Source organism: Annulohypoxylon truncatum (assembly GCF_022578515.1).
Source record: "Annulohypoxylon truncatum strain CBS 140777 unplaced genomic scaffold F4807scaffold_2, whole genome shotgun sequence".
Lineage (NCBI taxonomy): Eukaryota > Fungi > Ascomycota > Sordariomycetes > Xylariales > Hypoxylaceae > Annulohypoxylon > Annulohypoxylon truncatum.
The window spans coordinates 329,604-344,997 of record NW_025953788.1 but is presented as its reverse complement, the minus strand read 5'-3'; the positions used below and the strand labels follow the sequence as shown (position 1 = coordinate 344,997).

At 48.2% G+C, this 15,394-nt stretch overlaps 4 protein-coding genes across 4 annotated transcripts; 3 read left to right on the top strand and 1 right to left on the bottom strand.

The window, feature by feature from the left end:
- Positions 1–150: 150 nt before the first annotated feature.
- Positions 151–4,061, top strand: F4807DRAFT_114412 (OPT-domain-containing protein). The gene is made up of 2 exons (XM_047992805.1): positions 151–2,585; positions 2,637–4,061. The coding sequence occupies exons 1-2, from the start codon at positions 343–345 to the stop codon at positions 3,538–3,540; spliced, it is 3,147 nt and encodes a 1,048-aa protein (XP_047858618.1). The 5' UTR covers positions 151–342; the 3' UTR covers positions 3,541–4,061.
- Positions 3,858–5,258, bottom strand: F4807DRAFT_114408 (uncharacterized protein). The gene is made up of 2 exons (XM_047992804.1): positions 4,669–5,258; positions 3,858–4,563 (listed from the first exon to the last, which is right to left on the bottom strand). The coding sequence occupies exons 1-2, from the start codon at positions 5,152–5,154 to the stop codon at positions 4,252–4,254; spliced, it is 798 nt and encodes a 265-aa protein (XP_047858617.1). The 5' UTR covers positions 5,155–5,258; the 3' UTR covers positions 3,858–4,251.
- A 1,060-nt stretch (positions 5,259–6,318) lies between these two features.
- Positions 6,319–10,426, top strand: F4807DRAFT_449469 (TRM-domain-containing protein; the record flags this gene model as incomplete). The annotated part of the gene is made up of 5 exons (XM_048000027.1): positions 6,319–6,666; positions 6,862–8,336; positions 8,622–8,625; positions 8,981–9,996; positions 10,030–10,426. 5 exons carry the CDS (start codon positions 6,319–6,321, stop codon positions 10,424–10,426), a joined length of 3,240 nt encoding a protein of 1,079 aa, XP_047858616.1.
- Positions 10,427–10,893: 467 nt separating this feature from the next.
- On the top strand, positions 10,894–13,342 carry F4807DRAFT_455737 (P-loop containing nucleoside triphosphate hydrolase protein; the record flags this gene model as incomplete). Its single annotated transcript, XM_048000767.1, has 5 exons — positions 10,894–10,983; positions 11,043–11,211; positions 11,284–11,487; positions 11,540–11,732; positions 11,791–13,342. 5 exons carry the CDS (start codon positions 10,894–10,896, stop codon positions 13,340–13,342), a joined length of 2,208 nt encoding a protein of 735 aa, XP_047858615.1.
- Positions 13,343–15,394: the final 2,052 nt, after the last annotated feature.

The window sequence follows — 15,394 nt, the reverse complement described above, 5'->3', positions numbered from 1 at the left end:
TACAACGTCGGTTCAGCCGATCTTGTCCGTCCGGCACGGCTCGAAAGTACTACACTCTGTAGCACAGGTATCATTGCATACACGTGCATGCTTAAAGCAAGAGTAGGGGTACCTCGGATAGCTCGAACATGAACTTCGAACCTCCACTCTTCCCGCTCGGCGGCAACCTTCATTAAGAAAATCCACTTATTAGACTTACATTCTCTTGTAGCCCCGAAGGTACTACCTGTGTAATTCGTGTAAACGCAAAAGTGCGCCTTCCCGGGTGGGATACGACTGGATAAGACTGGAAATGACCAAGCCATCGCAGCTGCGGCCACTACGTAACCTTTGGCCAAGAAGATGCCATCGATTTCCTCAAATGGCAGGGATAATTCGTCGCTTATGCCTTTAGATCCTCGAGACCCCCAAGATGTCCACAATGACCAATCTGAAATCCTCCCATTGCGACCCATCAACACCAACACAAGCAGGAGCTCCGCCCAACCCTGCCTATCCGCAGGCGCGGATCCAGTCCAAGTCTCAGACCCCACGCAACCCACGCCGCTAACTTTCCGAGATACAAATACTGCCGCCTCCTCGTCGCCCGAATCCAGATTCCCTATTAGTACTCCTCGCTCTCCGTCGAGCTCGAGCCATGACTTCCAATACACCGAACTCGACTACGAGGAGGCGAATCATAATCCTGCCGTCGGAAGCCGACGAGGTTCGAGGATCATGTCGAAAGCCCCCCTCTTGATTCGCTCCTCGCCCGGGTTCGGAAACGGCTCGTACGGAGCCGCACCTGTACATCCCGAGACCAGCGGCTCAGATACTGAGGGTGATACTGAGGGTGATAGCCTAGTATCGCCGAATAGAAGAACCAGCGCGGAAATATACCACTCCAGGCGACATAACTCTGCCGACGCCGGTCGTTCGACAACCTTCCGAACAAGCACGTCCTCCTTAAGTCGAAGACGAAAGAGTCAATCCGAGCAGATCGGAGGGTCGACAGTAGCCGATGGTCCCGAGGGTCGCTCTAGCATTGGTGAAAGGCCTTTGACAAACGACCTCGCCCCCGATGTGAAGTCGGATAGCTCGGCCGCCGACGATGACGAAGAGGGTTCCGAAGATGCGAACGATGGATCCGATCCAGACCCTCCCGATAATTCTCCATATCCTCAGGTCCGTGCTTCGGTCTCCCCAACCGATAATACCTCTCTATCCATAAATACTCCTCGCATGTGGATATTATCTACCCTATTCTCTATAATTGGCTCTTCCACAAATCTCTTCTTCTCCTTGAGATACCCTAGCGTTTCGATTACACCTGTCATAGCATTATTGCTTGTTCATCCCCTTGGTCTCTTATGGGACTTCTTTCTAAAGCGGCCGGACGATCCCCGGGAGGAATTCGAAGAAGGCGTCCGAATAGATCGGCCAGACGGACATGCGCCGGCCACTACTAAAGAGAGGAGTCGGCTTGGGCGCCTCCGCCTGTGGCTAGCTCAAGGCTCTTGGAATGAAAAAGAGCACAGCTGTGTATACGTGAGCAGTAACGTGTCTTTTGGCTTTGCGTTTGCGACAGACGTTATCGTCGAACAAACCCAATTTTATAAACAAGATGTTAGCATTACCTACCAACTACTACTAACCCTCTCCACCCAAATCTTGGGTTATACCTTCGCCGGCTTGACAAGGCGCTTCTTAGTACGCCCGGCCGGAATGATCTGGCCTGGCACTTTAATGTCTGCCGCTATGTTTACCACCTTGCATAAAGAGGAGAACAAGCCCGCAAATGGGTGGACGATAAGCAGGTGGAGGTTCTTCTTCATCGTCTGGATATCCGGATTTTGCTTCTACTTCCTTCCCGGCTTATTGATGCCAGCGTTAAGTTATTTCAACGTGATCACTTGGTTTGCCCCGGATAATCCTGTAGTCGCGAATCTTTTTGGTGTGGCCTCCGGCTTGGGCCTGTTTCCACTCACGTTTGACTGGGCGCAGATTGCGTATATCGGATCGCCTCTCTTAACACCATTTTGGGCCGCCATGAATGTCATCGGGGGCTTAGTGATAGTGATGTGGATTATTGCGCCGATTGGATATTATTGCAACCTATTCTACTCGTCTTATATGCCGATTCTTTCGTCGTCTGTTTTTGACAATACCGGCAAGATATACGACGTTAGCAAAATTTTGACAGCGGATTTTCTCTTCGATAGAGAAGCGTATTCGAAGTATAGCCGGGTGTTTCTCCCGATCACCTATGTCCTCAGTTACGGCCTTCAATTCGCTGGGTTAGCATCGCTTCTGACGCATACTACTTGCTGGCATGGCAAGGATATATACACTCAGTGGAAGCGTTCGTTGAAGGAAGCGGAGGAAGACGGCAGACCAACTTATCAACCGCTCGAAAGTGAAAATAACGGAGGAGCCCATAACGGATATCAACCTAGCATCGCAAGGTCGAGTTCGACTTTCGACAATATTTTGAGTCACGAAGATGTTCACAACCGCCTTATGAAGAAATATAAAGACGCGCCAATCACATGGTATTTGTTGACTTGTGTCTCAATGACGGTCATAGGAATCTTCGTCGTCGAATAGTGAGTCCACTTTGTTTTGATACTTGGGATTGTTCGCTTACACGTAAATAGCTATCCCATTCATTTACCATGGTATGGGCTACTACTCGCTCTTGGGATATGCGCCGTGCTATTCATACCCATCGGTATCGTCATGGCGGTGACAAATCAGCATAGTAGCATCTATCTTATTTGTCAGCTCATATGCGGTGTAGTATTTCCCGGAAGACCTGTTGCTAATATGGTCTTCGTGACTTACGGCTACATCTCATCCGCTCAAGGCATCAAGTTCGCGGCAGATTTGAAACTAGGACATTATATGAAGATTCCGCCAAGGCTCCTTTTCTCGGTGCAGATGGTCGCAACTGTCGTCTCCTCAATAACACAAATTCTCGTGCTTAACTGGATGTTCGTTAACGTGCCGGGAATATGTACTCCTCAAGCCATCAACGGGTTCACCTGCCCGATCGCTCGAGTTCACTTTAACGGTTCTATACTGTGGGGCGTAGTCGGACCTGCAGAGTTCTTCGGACCCAACGCCACATACCGCCCTCTGGTATGGTGTTTCCTCATCGGCGCCATCGCCCCGATACCGCTGTGGCTGTACGGCCGCAACAAGAAATCCAGCATCGTTCGGAAGATCAACCTGCCCGTCCTATTCGGGTCGCTGAGCTGGATCCCGCCGGCGACCGGCCTCAACTTCTCCGTCTGGGCCGTGGTCTGCTACATCTTCAATTACCTGATCAAAAACAGGGCCTCGGCCTGGTGGGCCAAGTACACGATGACGCTCAGCGCGGCGCTGGACTCGGGACTTGCTTTCGGGATCGTCATCGTCTTCTTCGGATTCATATACCCCGGCTGGATGGACGGGTTCAGCTGGTGGGGGACGGAGGTGTATAAACAGGGCTGCGACTGGCAGGCTTGCTCGTATAATACCGTGCCGAACGGGAGTCATTTCGGCCCGGATACGTGGTAGAAGTGAGGTGTCGAAGGACGTCTGCGTATGTGATTACGTATTATGCTCGAATTGGATTGATGACGGTATTGTTTTGACGGATGGCCTGGCTGTTTTTGATTTTGAGGCGCCCTTGGCATATGCATATACGGCTTCCGACTTACAGCCTAGAATCTAGATCCCGCTACGTACGAATACACTAGTAGATTATTCAATGACAATGTTCTTTCAACGCTTTTGGCGAAGATTTACGGTATTGAGAGTGCTAGAGAGCTAGGACAGAAAAATCGATGAATTAGAGACAGGGCTAAAAGATATTTTCCCAAGCAAAACACTGCATAGATAGAGGTAGAGCATCGATGATCTAAAAAGTCAATTATGCCTAGACTATCCGTCCTGCATGAAACACGCCTCTGACACGCCTCTTGCGTCTACCCTAGAAGGCCAACGATGAAGAGAATCGCTACTTATATAAGCCAGCTCTAATTACTAAGATGCTCTGTATAACCACCAACTTTGATTATCACACCACCATAACAACTAAACGCAAGAGTAATTCGTAGTATCGGCAAGCAAACACGAAAGTAAGACTCCCAAACATCTCCTTCGCCGAGTTAGAATAATTTCCCGGGATTATGAGTCGAGCTATGCATATGCGTCGAGGGATCAGATTAGGAGTCGGGTATCAGGGTATCAGAGTACGGTATTAGGGCGTTATATATCAATCAACTTTCACTTCTTCGAATCAATCATCCTCGAGGCTCTCTCAGCGAGTCTCTTATCGCTTCTCGGAGCGGTGGTGTAGGTGGCTGGAATGTTGTTCAGGACAGTCTGCCTGGCGTCCCGGAACATGGTGTAACAATCGGCGAGGACTTCGTTGATGTCCTGATCCGCGGGGACGAGGGCCGTGTCGACAATGGACTTCAGGTGCTCTTCGAGCTTATAGAATTCATTTCTATCCGAGCGGTACCTGGCTGGCAGACCGCTGTTGTGTAGTAGGGCTAGAATTCCGCCAACGCAGGTGTTCATAGCAGCGATGGAAGTCTAGTCCGATATTAGAATTTAGAAATCGGTATCATGAAACTTGTATTCAACGACTGCTTGATATGCGTATGCTCGAAGAGTAGTACTGTAGAAGAGACGACTTACGATTGCTGTCCCCTCCTTGACTGCGGATGAGGTTGCCACGGATCCGAGAGCGGTCAAAACGGCGCTCATTGCTATCTGAATGAGCATCAAGGCCCACGTAATTGTGGATACAATATGGAAGAAGTAGGTGAACTTGGTCTTCTCAACAAGGACGTCTTGATAAAGACCATCTCTAAACCCCTTTGGCGGCCACCATAAACTGATTGGACGAACCACTTCCTCGCTCTCGTCGTCTTTGAACACACCAATGCCTCGACAAAACTGAGCCCACTCATTGTGGGAGAGTTGCCGGTATGTCTCCTTCTTAGGGTCTCCAGGCTTCTTAGGAGTGTTGCTACCATGACTGCTGCCTGGCTTTGGGGATGGCGGTGCAGGAGCAGGTGCGGGAGCTGGCTGAGAAGACATCGCCGCGTCAATGTTGAGTCGTGGAATAGAAGAACGATGAGAGCTCGAGTTCTTAGAGGGGTAGATCGTGGTGGCAGCCATCTCCAGAGACGAGCTATAGGTAGAGGGAGTGAGGTTGATTTACGAGAAAGACAGAGAAGAGAGAGTGAGATCTCAAAGCTGAGATGTCCCAAGGGAATGCCATTTCCGGCCGTAATTGCTCCTATCCGAAGCACATGGCCTTGGGTATGACTTCTCTACGTACGAGAAATTGTGGAAGTGGCTCTCGAGGTTATACATTGTAACTATTGTCATATTACTGGTCTCGGGTAGGCTTGAGGGAGAGAAGATAGTACCTCGGTAGCTGCTAACCTGCCTTTATATAAGATAGTCATATGTAGGAGGAACGCTGAATGGGAGTGCATGTCTATCATTCTTGAAGCACTTTCACTTTCATCGGGTTGTAATGTCATGTTCCTGTCTTTAACGGGGTGGCGTTACTTCACGTAGCATTTGCAATTGTTGCCGTAGAAGGGCCGGACGTGTCTTAGACGATTGATCGAGTAGGAACTGTGCCATAAAGGATTTTCCACATTTTATGTTTCTGAGACGAATTAAGATGGGAGTATTTTATATAGCAGGTTGAGAAAAGTCCCGTCTCAATATTTTGAAAGCTAGGGTGCTTTTCGTATTTATGAGATCTATAGAGGAGATGGATGTGATGATGTTCGGAGATTAGGATGGGGAGCTTGGGGTCTCGAGGTTGTGTTCTAGCGATAAGATAAGTCGTTGAATAAGATGCCTGCCTAACGAAGTCGCTACTTCCAACTAATTGCCTGTTCGTCTCGTTACTTCCAATGAATAGGACGGATATGAGTCGGAGTAGGTAGTCGTTATGGAAGTTGAATTCTCTAATCTAATACTATTAATACCTAGGGGCGCTTGCTTCAGTGCAAGATCCCCAGGATTAGTGGACATTTAAGGTTGAAGTTTAACAGAATTGGGGAAGTACCCCCTGGGCGGAATAGAGCTAGAACGGAGCTTAAATGGAGCTTAGATAGACCCCACCAAGAAAAAAAAAGAAAATCGCAGACTTCCTTTCAACATTCTCACGCAATCTACCAAAATTTGGGTAGATAATTCAATGCTACTGCCTTCAAGGGTTATTTCATGCCATTTTCACTCTCATTCGCATCTTATCGACTAGTGATAAGGCATGCAAATCGATTCATCCTTAATCCGTTCTTTCTTCAAACTATGCACACGATGACTTCGAAAACTAAAAACGGTACTTCGGCTGCGACGACCGAGATTCCAATCATCACACGAGACGGACAAGACTTTACAGAAATTAAGGAAGGGCTGGCTCGAATCCTAGTTCCATTCTCGGCGACAGATGCCTCGGGCAAGAAGCTCAACAATGTCGAAGAGCAACAAAAAGTTTTCTACAATCCTATCCAGCAATTCAACCGTGACCTTACTGTTCTCGCGATTAAAGCCTACGGACAGGCGAAGAAACATCCCGCAAATGCCGATAGAGTAGCTAAGAGGAAACGCGAGAAGTCTGATACTGGCGGCAACAAGCCAAAAAAGCAAGAGAAGGTAGATGCGGTAGTAGGGGCTCTACAGAGCGATACATCTATAGTTGATGCGACTGAGGATAATGTGGTTCGACCGAGCGAGGCGCATGTAAACCCTTCAAATCAACAGAACGGCCACGAGAAGGGTCCTCAAGAGAATCCTCAAGAGAAATCTTCCGACAACACTCAGAACAGCAATGGTGATTTAACATCCAGTGATATACCTAAGGCTAATCAAACTGCTGGAGATGAGCAATCGACCAAGGTACAAGAGGCAAAGACCAGCGAAACTAAACGACCTGGTCCCACATTCACCATTCTCGATGCTTTATCAGCTACAGGACTCCGGGCGTTGCGATATGCTCAGGAATTACCATTTGTTACATCAGTTACTGCAAACGATTTGAGCCCCACAGCAGTGGAAGCCATCAGGCGTAATGCCGAACATAATGGAGTCGAGTCTAAAGTGAATGCTACGTCAGGCGACGCCCGCGCGCACATGTACTCCTTGCTTACTCAAGAAGAACCAGATGATGGCGCAAAGGACAAGCATCGTAATAAGAAGGGCGCTCACAAGCCGAACAAGACGAACAAGAAATACGATGTAATCGATTTGGATCCTTATGGAACTGCTGCTCCTTTTTTCGACGCAGCACTCAATGCTGTTCGAGATGATGGCGGCCTATTGTGCGTTACGTGCACGGACTCGGCTGTCTGGGCGTCAAACGGATATCCGGAGAAGGGATTTGCCCTTTATGGTGGTGTGCCTGTGAAGGGGTTTTACTCTCATGAAGTTGGACTACGTCTAATACTCCATAGTCTTGCCTCAACAGCGGCACGATACGGACTGGCCATCGAGCCTCTCCTAAGTTTGTCAATCGACTACTACGCCCGAGTATTCGTTAAAGTTAGGAAATCTCCTGCACAGGTGAAGTTTCTTGCAGGCAAGACAATGGTCGTGTATAACTGCGACCAAGGGTGCGGAGCTTGGGAGACGCAATTTCTAGCTCGCCATAGGAAGGCTCCTAACAAATCTGGAAAGGGGGTATTCTACAAGCATGGTTTTGCCTTGGCGCCTACAGTCGATCAACTTTGCAAGGAGTGCAACTCCAAGATGCACTTAGCGGGACCGATGTATGGTGGGCTATTGCATTCTACCGACTTCATCCAGAAGATCTTGGACGAGTTACCCAATGCCCCGGACGACATCTACGGCACGAAGCCGCGTATAGAGGGGATGCTCCAGACAGCGCTTGAAGAATTCCTGCCAGTTCCGGAAGATCATCTGGAGAGTTCTAGGGAAGATGAATTTGCCGCGGTTGAACCATACCCGTTCTTTTTCCACCCGACAGGTCTAGCACGCGTGGTGCACTGTATCTGTCCTGATGAAGACAGTTTCAGAGGTGCTCTGCGTCACTTGGGCTATCACGTCACTCGCAGCCACTGCAAGCCGGGCAGTTTGAAGACCGATGCGCCATGGTCAGTTCTTTGGGATGTTATGCGGGAATGGGTTCGTCAGCATCCTATCAAAGCCGAGAAAGTCAAGGAAAATACCCCAGCATACACTTTACTCAGATTAGGCAAGAAAGATGAGGCAGCGAAGCATGAAACTATAAAGGACAAGGAACACAACGAGGTCGATAAGCTAGAGATTGTCTTCAATCAAAATCTCGGGCGAGACACATCCAAGGCCGGCCTGACCAGGTATCAAACGAACCCAACAGAGCACTGGGGTCCACAGACGAAGGCAAAAGAACGCTGAGGACAAATGGCAGTAACTTGGTACCATATTAGGAGCTTTAGGGCAGGTCTGGAGTTTGAATGTGACGGTTGATTTTAAGTACGGTCAATGATACCCCTTTTGCTTTCTGCTTATGCTTGTCTAGGTATTCCCATGATAAAAGTGAATACCCACCACCCCGGAACGTACCCGTGGACCGCCAACGAACGCCCCACTATAATACCCAACATAGGTACTGCGCCAATTAGACATGTCAATCTCAGCCCTACGGAGTCGAAGATAACGCACAATGACCTAAGATTATGCAATGAGGTTTATGTGTCACATCATGAAGGTATCCTGGGTTTGGTCTGTTTGTACGACTTCCAAGCCCCTGAAAGGCTTAATTATAATTGACTATCACGTATCACAGACCCCACCCTGCCTTTTATTACTAATCTAGATCTTGCGGGCTTCCGCCTATTTCCACCGTTAGATCCTCTTCCTTACTTCTTTAGCATGGATGGGTCACTCGGTCCTCTTCACCTCTCACCACAAGCAGTCTCGTCGACACTAATAAAAATCGGAACATATTCATGGATAGCGCTTGAAAGAGCGCTACACACAGTTTTCCGTGCATAAACGAAATATGTCTGTTAACAATTCCAATGGTGTCACCGCCGACACCGGACAAGACGGGTTAGGCAGCGATGTTGGTTCGGTTAAATCTGAAGAGATTGTTGTAATTCTGAGACGACCACAGGGAACAGACAAGCCCGAATCATACGACATTTATAGCCTAGGGGAAGAGGCCGGGGAACATGGGCCTTCGTTTAATCTATCGAAAATTCAGACCACAAGTGTTCCACAGGTCTCATTCTTAAGTGATGATATTCCGGGGTATTTACGGAGCGGACCATTACAGCATGTCCATGTCGTCGTGTCAACCGGTTCCGGGACGGGTCTCGCTTCAAACTTTTACAATTCCGTTCTCCGACCTCTTCTAGAGGGCCTGGGTATTCATGCGTTGGAACCATGGGCCGATTTGGCGGAACGATCGAGACCGAATATTTATAATCTCGTTATCACACAACATGCTGATAGTGTGCGCGATTTCGCTAGGGATCTCGGAGGTTCCAGCCAGGCCACAGTACAACACACCGTGGTCCTTCTTAGTGGTGATGGCGGTGTCATTGATTTTCTCAATGCTAGAGCACCGATAGAAGAATCGGACGCGGGAGCTAACCTCCCCTTAATCGCAATATTGCCATTAGGCACAGGAAATGCGCACTTCCACTCGCAACATAAATTGGCGAACAAGGTTACTGAATCCCCTGAGCCCTCTAGTCTAGTTCAGAGTTTACGCACTTTGTTCAAAGGCAAAGCTGCGCCTCTGCCCTCTTTCAAGGCAGAATTCCCTCCTGGCTCTCGTATTATTACCGTCGAGAAGTCTGATAAAGGCCTCGAGAGCCAGGCTAATGCTATCTCTCACCTCTACGGCGGTATTGTCGCTAGCTACGGCTTCCATAGCCAGCTAGTTTGGGAGAGCGATACGCCGGAATATCGAAAATACGGTGCTGAGCGGTTCAAGATGGTTGGACAGCAGCTTCTCGAAGAGAGCCACGCGTATAATGCTGTCGTTGAGTTTTCTACGAAAGACGGATCTCACTTACAGAGAATTGACCGAGACCGACATGCATACATCTTAGTTGCTATGGTATCCAACCTGGAGAAGACATTTACGATTTCGCCGGCCAGCAGACCCCTGGACGGTGAATTGAGACTCGTCCACTTCGGGGCCGTAAGCGGGCAGAAGACCATGGAGATTATGATGCAAGCGTATGATGGAGGAAAGCACATCGATATGAAATGGACCGGTAGCGATGGCGAGGAAGAAGGGGTCGGATACGATGAGGCACGGGTAGTCAGGATCACCACTCTAGAAGAAGACGCCAGATGGAGGAAGGTCTGTATCGATGGCACGATTGTAGAATTGCCCCAGGGTGGTTCTATGACGGTCAGAACAGAGGATAAGGCTCATTTGCGGGTTTTGGTAGATCGGTCTGTCGCATAAACACGCTATCTCAGGGCTAATGTCGTCAAATTTTAGAAACCAGGTAGAGATTTCTCAATGCTCACCTTATCCTCTTCCAATAAAGGGAGGTAGCGACTAAAACACGGGAAACAAGCGGCGTGAGTCACTTACCTTACTTAAGTTGGTATACTTCTTTGATTGACCAATCACGGAAGATGCCTCAATGAACCAGAATGAATCATCCGCGCTACTGCTAGTTCTATGCAGCTAAGAATGCAATACCACGCCATCGCATAGACCGTATAGATCTAAAGGAGGGTACGATCTTAAACATCCATTCCAAGACATGCGCTGCGGCTCTAATGTCTCCTTAAAAGCAGATATAGTATTTGTTTTATATCAAATTTAAAAACATGAAGAAATATCGGTTCTTTTTCCCAAGCGTGGAAGACTTCACCTTATGCCACCGATTCGCGACGAAGGCGTTCAAGTAAATCGTCGCGATCATGACATCTATGGAAGCAGAAAGCGCCGTAACCATCCTGTGTACCTCTAAACAAACTCGCTTCAACATCGGAACTCCTAATCATCGCGAAGTACATATTCCACTCACTGTTAATTATACGTATATAAGTCCTAATGAAGAGATGTACAGCTAGATATCGAGGGACTGAATATCACGGTTACATCAGGGGTAAAGACCAACGCCAAAGGCAAGGCCAAGGCGAAGAGCGAAGGAATCGAGATTCTTGCCAATGCCAAGCTGAGGTTGAAAGCTGGCCAGCGGTATGCTTTGATAGGGAGAAATGGCACTGGAAAGTCAAGTGAGTTGCGTAAACCCTAACCCCAACCCTAACCCTGGTAAAATAGAAACCGTAGCTTACGGATTGTTGTAGCTTTATTGAAAGCTATAGCCGAGAAGCTCATTCCAGGTATACCAGAAGAGATGCGCGTAGTCATCTTACAGCAGACTGACACTGGAGACGCAAATACGGACGATGGCCCGGCTTCTACCTCTGATAATGGTGAGGGGCCGGTCGTGTTAGAGGAAGTCATTGAACGAGCTACGGCCAAACATGCGGTGCAGCGAGAAATAGGCAGTCAGTATGACACAATATCATTATTAACCCTTTAATTGACCTATTCGTACAGTCTTATCCAAGGGCATTAACAGTGGAGATTCTTTCGGCACCTTAAGAGCCTTTCGAAAAATTCACCATGAACGTCTCCAGAAAGAGCTATTCCTGAAGGATAAAGATGCTAGGCTTCGTAGTGGCGCTAGGGGTATGCAGGCTAGAAAAGCTTTGACTGTGATGGAGAAGAAAGTTGCTCAATTTCAGTCACAGTATAACCCCCCTTACCCCTTAACAAACGGGTTCATACGACTCTAACATGAAGCACAGGTATGAAGAAAACGACGAGGACATCTCGCCTGAGACGCTATCCAAAGAGACAACTGAAGCAGCAGATATGCTAGCTGACCTCCAACTCCAAGTCGAACCCTCAAAATTAGCAGACGTCGAATGCAAGGCGAAGAAGATACTCACAGGTCTCGGTTTCACCGACTCTCGCATGGCACAGCCCGTATCAAGCCTTTCAGGAGGCTGGAAGATGCGAACAGCCCTAGCAGCCGCACTACTCCAAGAAACCGACATCCTCATCCTCGACGAGCCCACCAACTTCCTCGACTTGCTCGGGATCATCTGGCTGCAGCGGCACCTCACCTCCCTCGCCTCGTCGCCCGACGCGCCGACCCTAATCCTCGTATCCCACGACCGGGACTTCATCTCGCTATGCACGGACCTGCTCATCCTCAAAGACAAAAACATCGAACCCTTCCACGGCGACCTCCCCGCCTACGAAGCCGCGCGGGCGGAAAAAAGGACGCATATGGCTAAAGTGAAGGACGCGCAGGATAAGCAGAAAGAGCACATGCAGCAGACGATCCAGCGCAACTTGCGCGAGGGCAAGGCCAAGGACGACCAGAATAAGATCCGCCAGGCTAAGTCGAGGCAGAAGAAGCTGGACGGGAGATGGGGCCTCGAGACGAGCGCTAAGGGGGGCAGGTTCAAGCTCAATAGGGATCTGGTCGGGTACCATCTTACGAGTCGCGCGGAGGTCGAGGTTCCGACTGACGAGAAGCCGGTTAGTTTTGCGATTCCGGGGCCGTCTGAGCTGAGGTTTCCCGGGGCGCTGGTTTCGTTGGAGGGGGTGGCATTTAGGTACCCTGGGGACAAGAGCAAGGCGAAGATGGTGCTGAGAGATGTTAGTTTGTCGGTTGGGGTGGGCGATAGGATTGGTGTGGTGGGGCTGAACGGGAGTGGCAAGTCGACTTTGGTTAAGCTGCTCGTTGAGGAGACGAGGCCCGTTGCGGGGACGCTGACGAAGCATCCGCGCCTGAAGTTGGGGTATTATGCTCAGCATGCTGTGGAGGAGTTGCTGAAATTGGGACGAGGGGAACCGGAGCTGACGGCTCTGGCTCTGCTAACGAGAGAAGTCCACGGCGAGCTGGATGAGGGAGAGACTCGTGGTCTGTTAGCTCAGCTGGGTCTTCCCGGACGTCTGGCATCGGATGTTCCTGTTCGCAGACTGTCCGGTGGGCAACTTGTCAGGCTCGAGATGGGACGTATACTCTGGCAGCGACCGCATTGTCTGGTATTAGATGAAGTGACCACGCATCTTGACTACGAGACCGTGGCTGCGCTTAGAGAGGCGCTGAGGGACTGGGAGGGCGCGGTTGTGGTGATTAGTCACGACCGATGGTTTGTGCGTGGAGTGGTGGAGGGCATTGGGGATGAGGAGAGTGAAGATGAGGATGACAGAGCGGGGACCAAGGCAGCAAGGAGGCGGGTTGTGTATAGGCTGAAAGCTGGGGAGATGAAGGTTTTAGAGGGAGGAGTGAGTGAATTTGAGGAGGGGGTTGAGAGGAGGGTTAGGAGGTTGGAGGGGTATTAAAGAAGAGAGGGGCTCAGGGGTGCATTCTTAGAGATGAGACTGTCTTCTTATACTGAGTGACGGCAGCATTGGGAACACATTCCCAGTCATTATATATGTGGCAGCTCTGATAATGCTAAAAAGATCTACTACTACCATGGGGCATAAAAGGAGAAGGGAGCTACGTCTCTCCTTGCTGCAGGGGAATAGGGGCCCCCTGTTTCCAGAAACGATATTAACCAATGTCACATTAATATCGGATATATAAAGTTACTATACCAAGCTCCTTCTTTCCACTTGTAAGGGTATTTCAATCTGTTGTGTATTCACTTGATTAGCTGCCGTTGTAGTTGTGAAACTATTTGAACCTTTTAAGATGATAATGTAAGGCCCCTGAGAAGGATTCACATGGCGCCCTCTCGGACCACCACACAACAGCCAATTATAACTACTTGACGTTTAAGGTTTCCCAAAGCCCTCCGAGTTAGACAACATCAATACCACCAGAATACAAAAGGCGGCTGGGAGCCTACGCCCTGTATTTCAGGGCTAGATACATGTTACCATAAACCTTTCTTTACTCTTACCAACTTAACCTTTTGGAAAAACAAGTATGACACATATGATTTGCGTCTATCTCAACAAATAATATAAAAGGGTTTGTTTCAGTACCTGTGTACTTACCTACTCCGCGAAATCGAGAGAAGTCTTTTTTTCCCTGGGAAATTGATCACTCACGATAGTCATAACGTCCATTGTACTTATTAGACTCTGTATCTTTATAAAGCAATTTTGAAAACGCCTCATTATGCTAAACAAGCTTATAACATTTGCTATCATTGAGATATAGTAACTTCCATGTCATGAATTGCTAGTTTAAGAAATAGCAAGAAATAAATATAGTGAGCAAAAAAGTAAACTTAATATGTAAGAACCAATGGCTTTTATCTTTAGCCTAACCTCCTTCTGTAGGAATGTAGTGGCATTGGTTTGCCTATTTTCAAACATGGCCTAGGTTTGTCGCTATCTACAAAAGGGGCAATATGTCATAAGCAAGTTCTTTGCCGCCAATGAGAGAAAAGACATCTTGTACTAACTACTGCCCATCAAACTAGGTACTTGAGTCATTCCATCGTTGTGCTTATCAACTACAAACTATATATACTAGGTCATAATGGGGTCACATGCTCCTTGAACAACATCTTAATAGACATAAGATCGCTATGTGGTAGTAATTTATATTGATAATAGAGCTCATCACAAGCATGGGCCTTTTAGTTTCAAGAGAGTATACCTACCTAAGTAACACAGCTTCATCTATCATGTCTGTGGAAGATGTAACATGACAATGAAAATCCTCACCATATACTAGAGTGTTGGGAACTACACCATAGCTACGTGGTCCTAACTAACAAGCCATAAGCCATAGAGGGCACTAGCTACCTAGGCTAGGTAGTTAACATTAGCTGAGCATAACTGTCCATGATATTTTACTTTAACTTAATATTATTAACCAATTATACCACAATCTTAACCACTCCGCTCGCATAGCTCGCATAGCAAATAACCCAGTCAAACCAACACAAAGAAGAATAAACTCTTCATCCTTAATGCTTTTATGCTTTATCACCAGATAATTCCATAAAATGATGAAACAGTAATGAGGTGCCCCACCCCTATATATATCAGAACCATAAACATACCTACCTTTTCCCTTTGTGCCCAAGAATAAGGCAGCAGCTACACCTCTAAATCTTTTTTGCAGAAATTCGCAAAGATGAAGACTATACATACTAGTCTTTCTTCGCCTTCTCAACTTCTACTCTTTCGAAGTCATGTTTATCAATGTCAGGCAAGCAGACTCATCCGTATCATAACTGTACCACAGGACAGGGACACTATGGTCGATACCCTCGATGTCCGCTCCGAGTACCAATCTCGACCAACGATGTCGATCACCAAGACACACGACTCTGCAAGACCCTCTCTTCCGGTCATGGCAACGGCAAGTCATCGGGTGGGCATCATGGCATGCCAACCTCTCATATCGACGAGGATGACGACGGCTGTGAC

Coding starts and splice junctions, on each gene's coding strand:
- F4807DRAFT_114412 (XM_047992805.1), top strand. CDS start 343: ATGCCATCGATTTCCTCAAATGGCAGGGATAATTCGTCGCTTATGCCT. Junction 2,586..2,636: donor GGAATCTTCGTCGTCGAATA/GTGAGTCCACTT, acceptor ACACGTAAATAG/CTATCCCATTCATTTACCAT.
- F4807DRAFT_114408 (XM_047992804.1), bottom strand. CDS start 5,154: ATGGCTGCCACCACGATCTACCCCTCTAAGAACTCGAGCTCTCATCGT. Junction 4,564..4,668: donor TCAAGGAGGGGACAGCAATC/GTAAGTCGTCTC, acceptor ATATCGGACTAG/ACTTCCATCGCTGCTATGAA.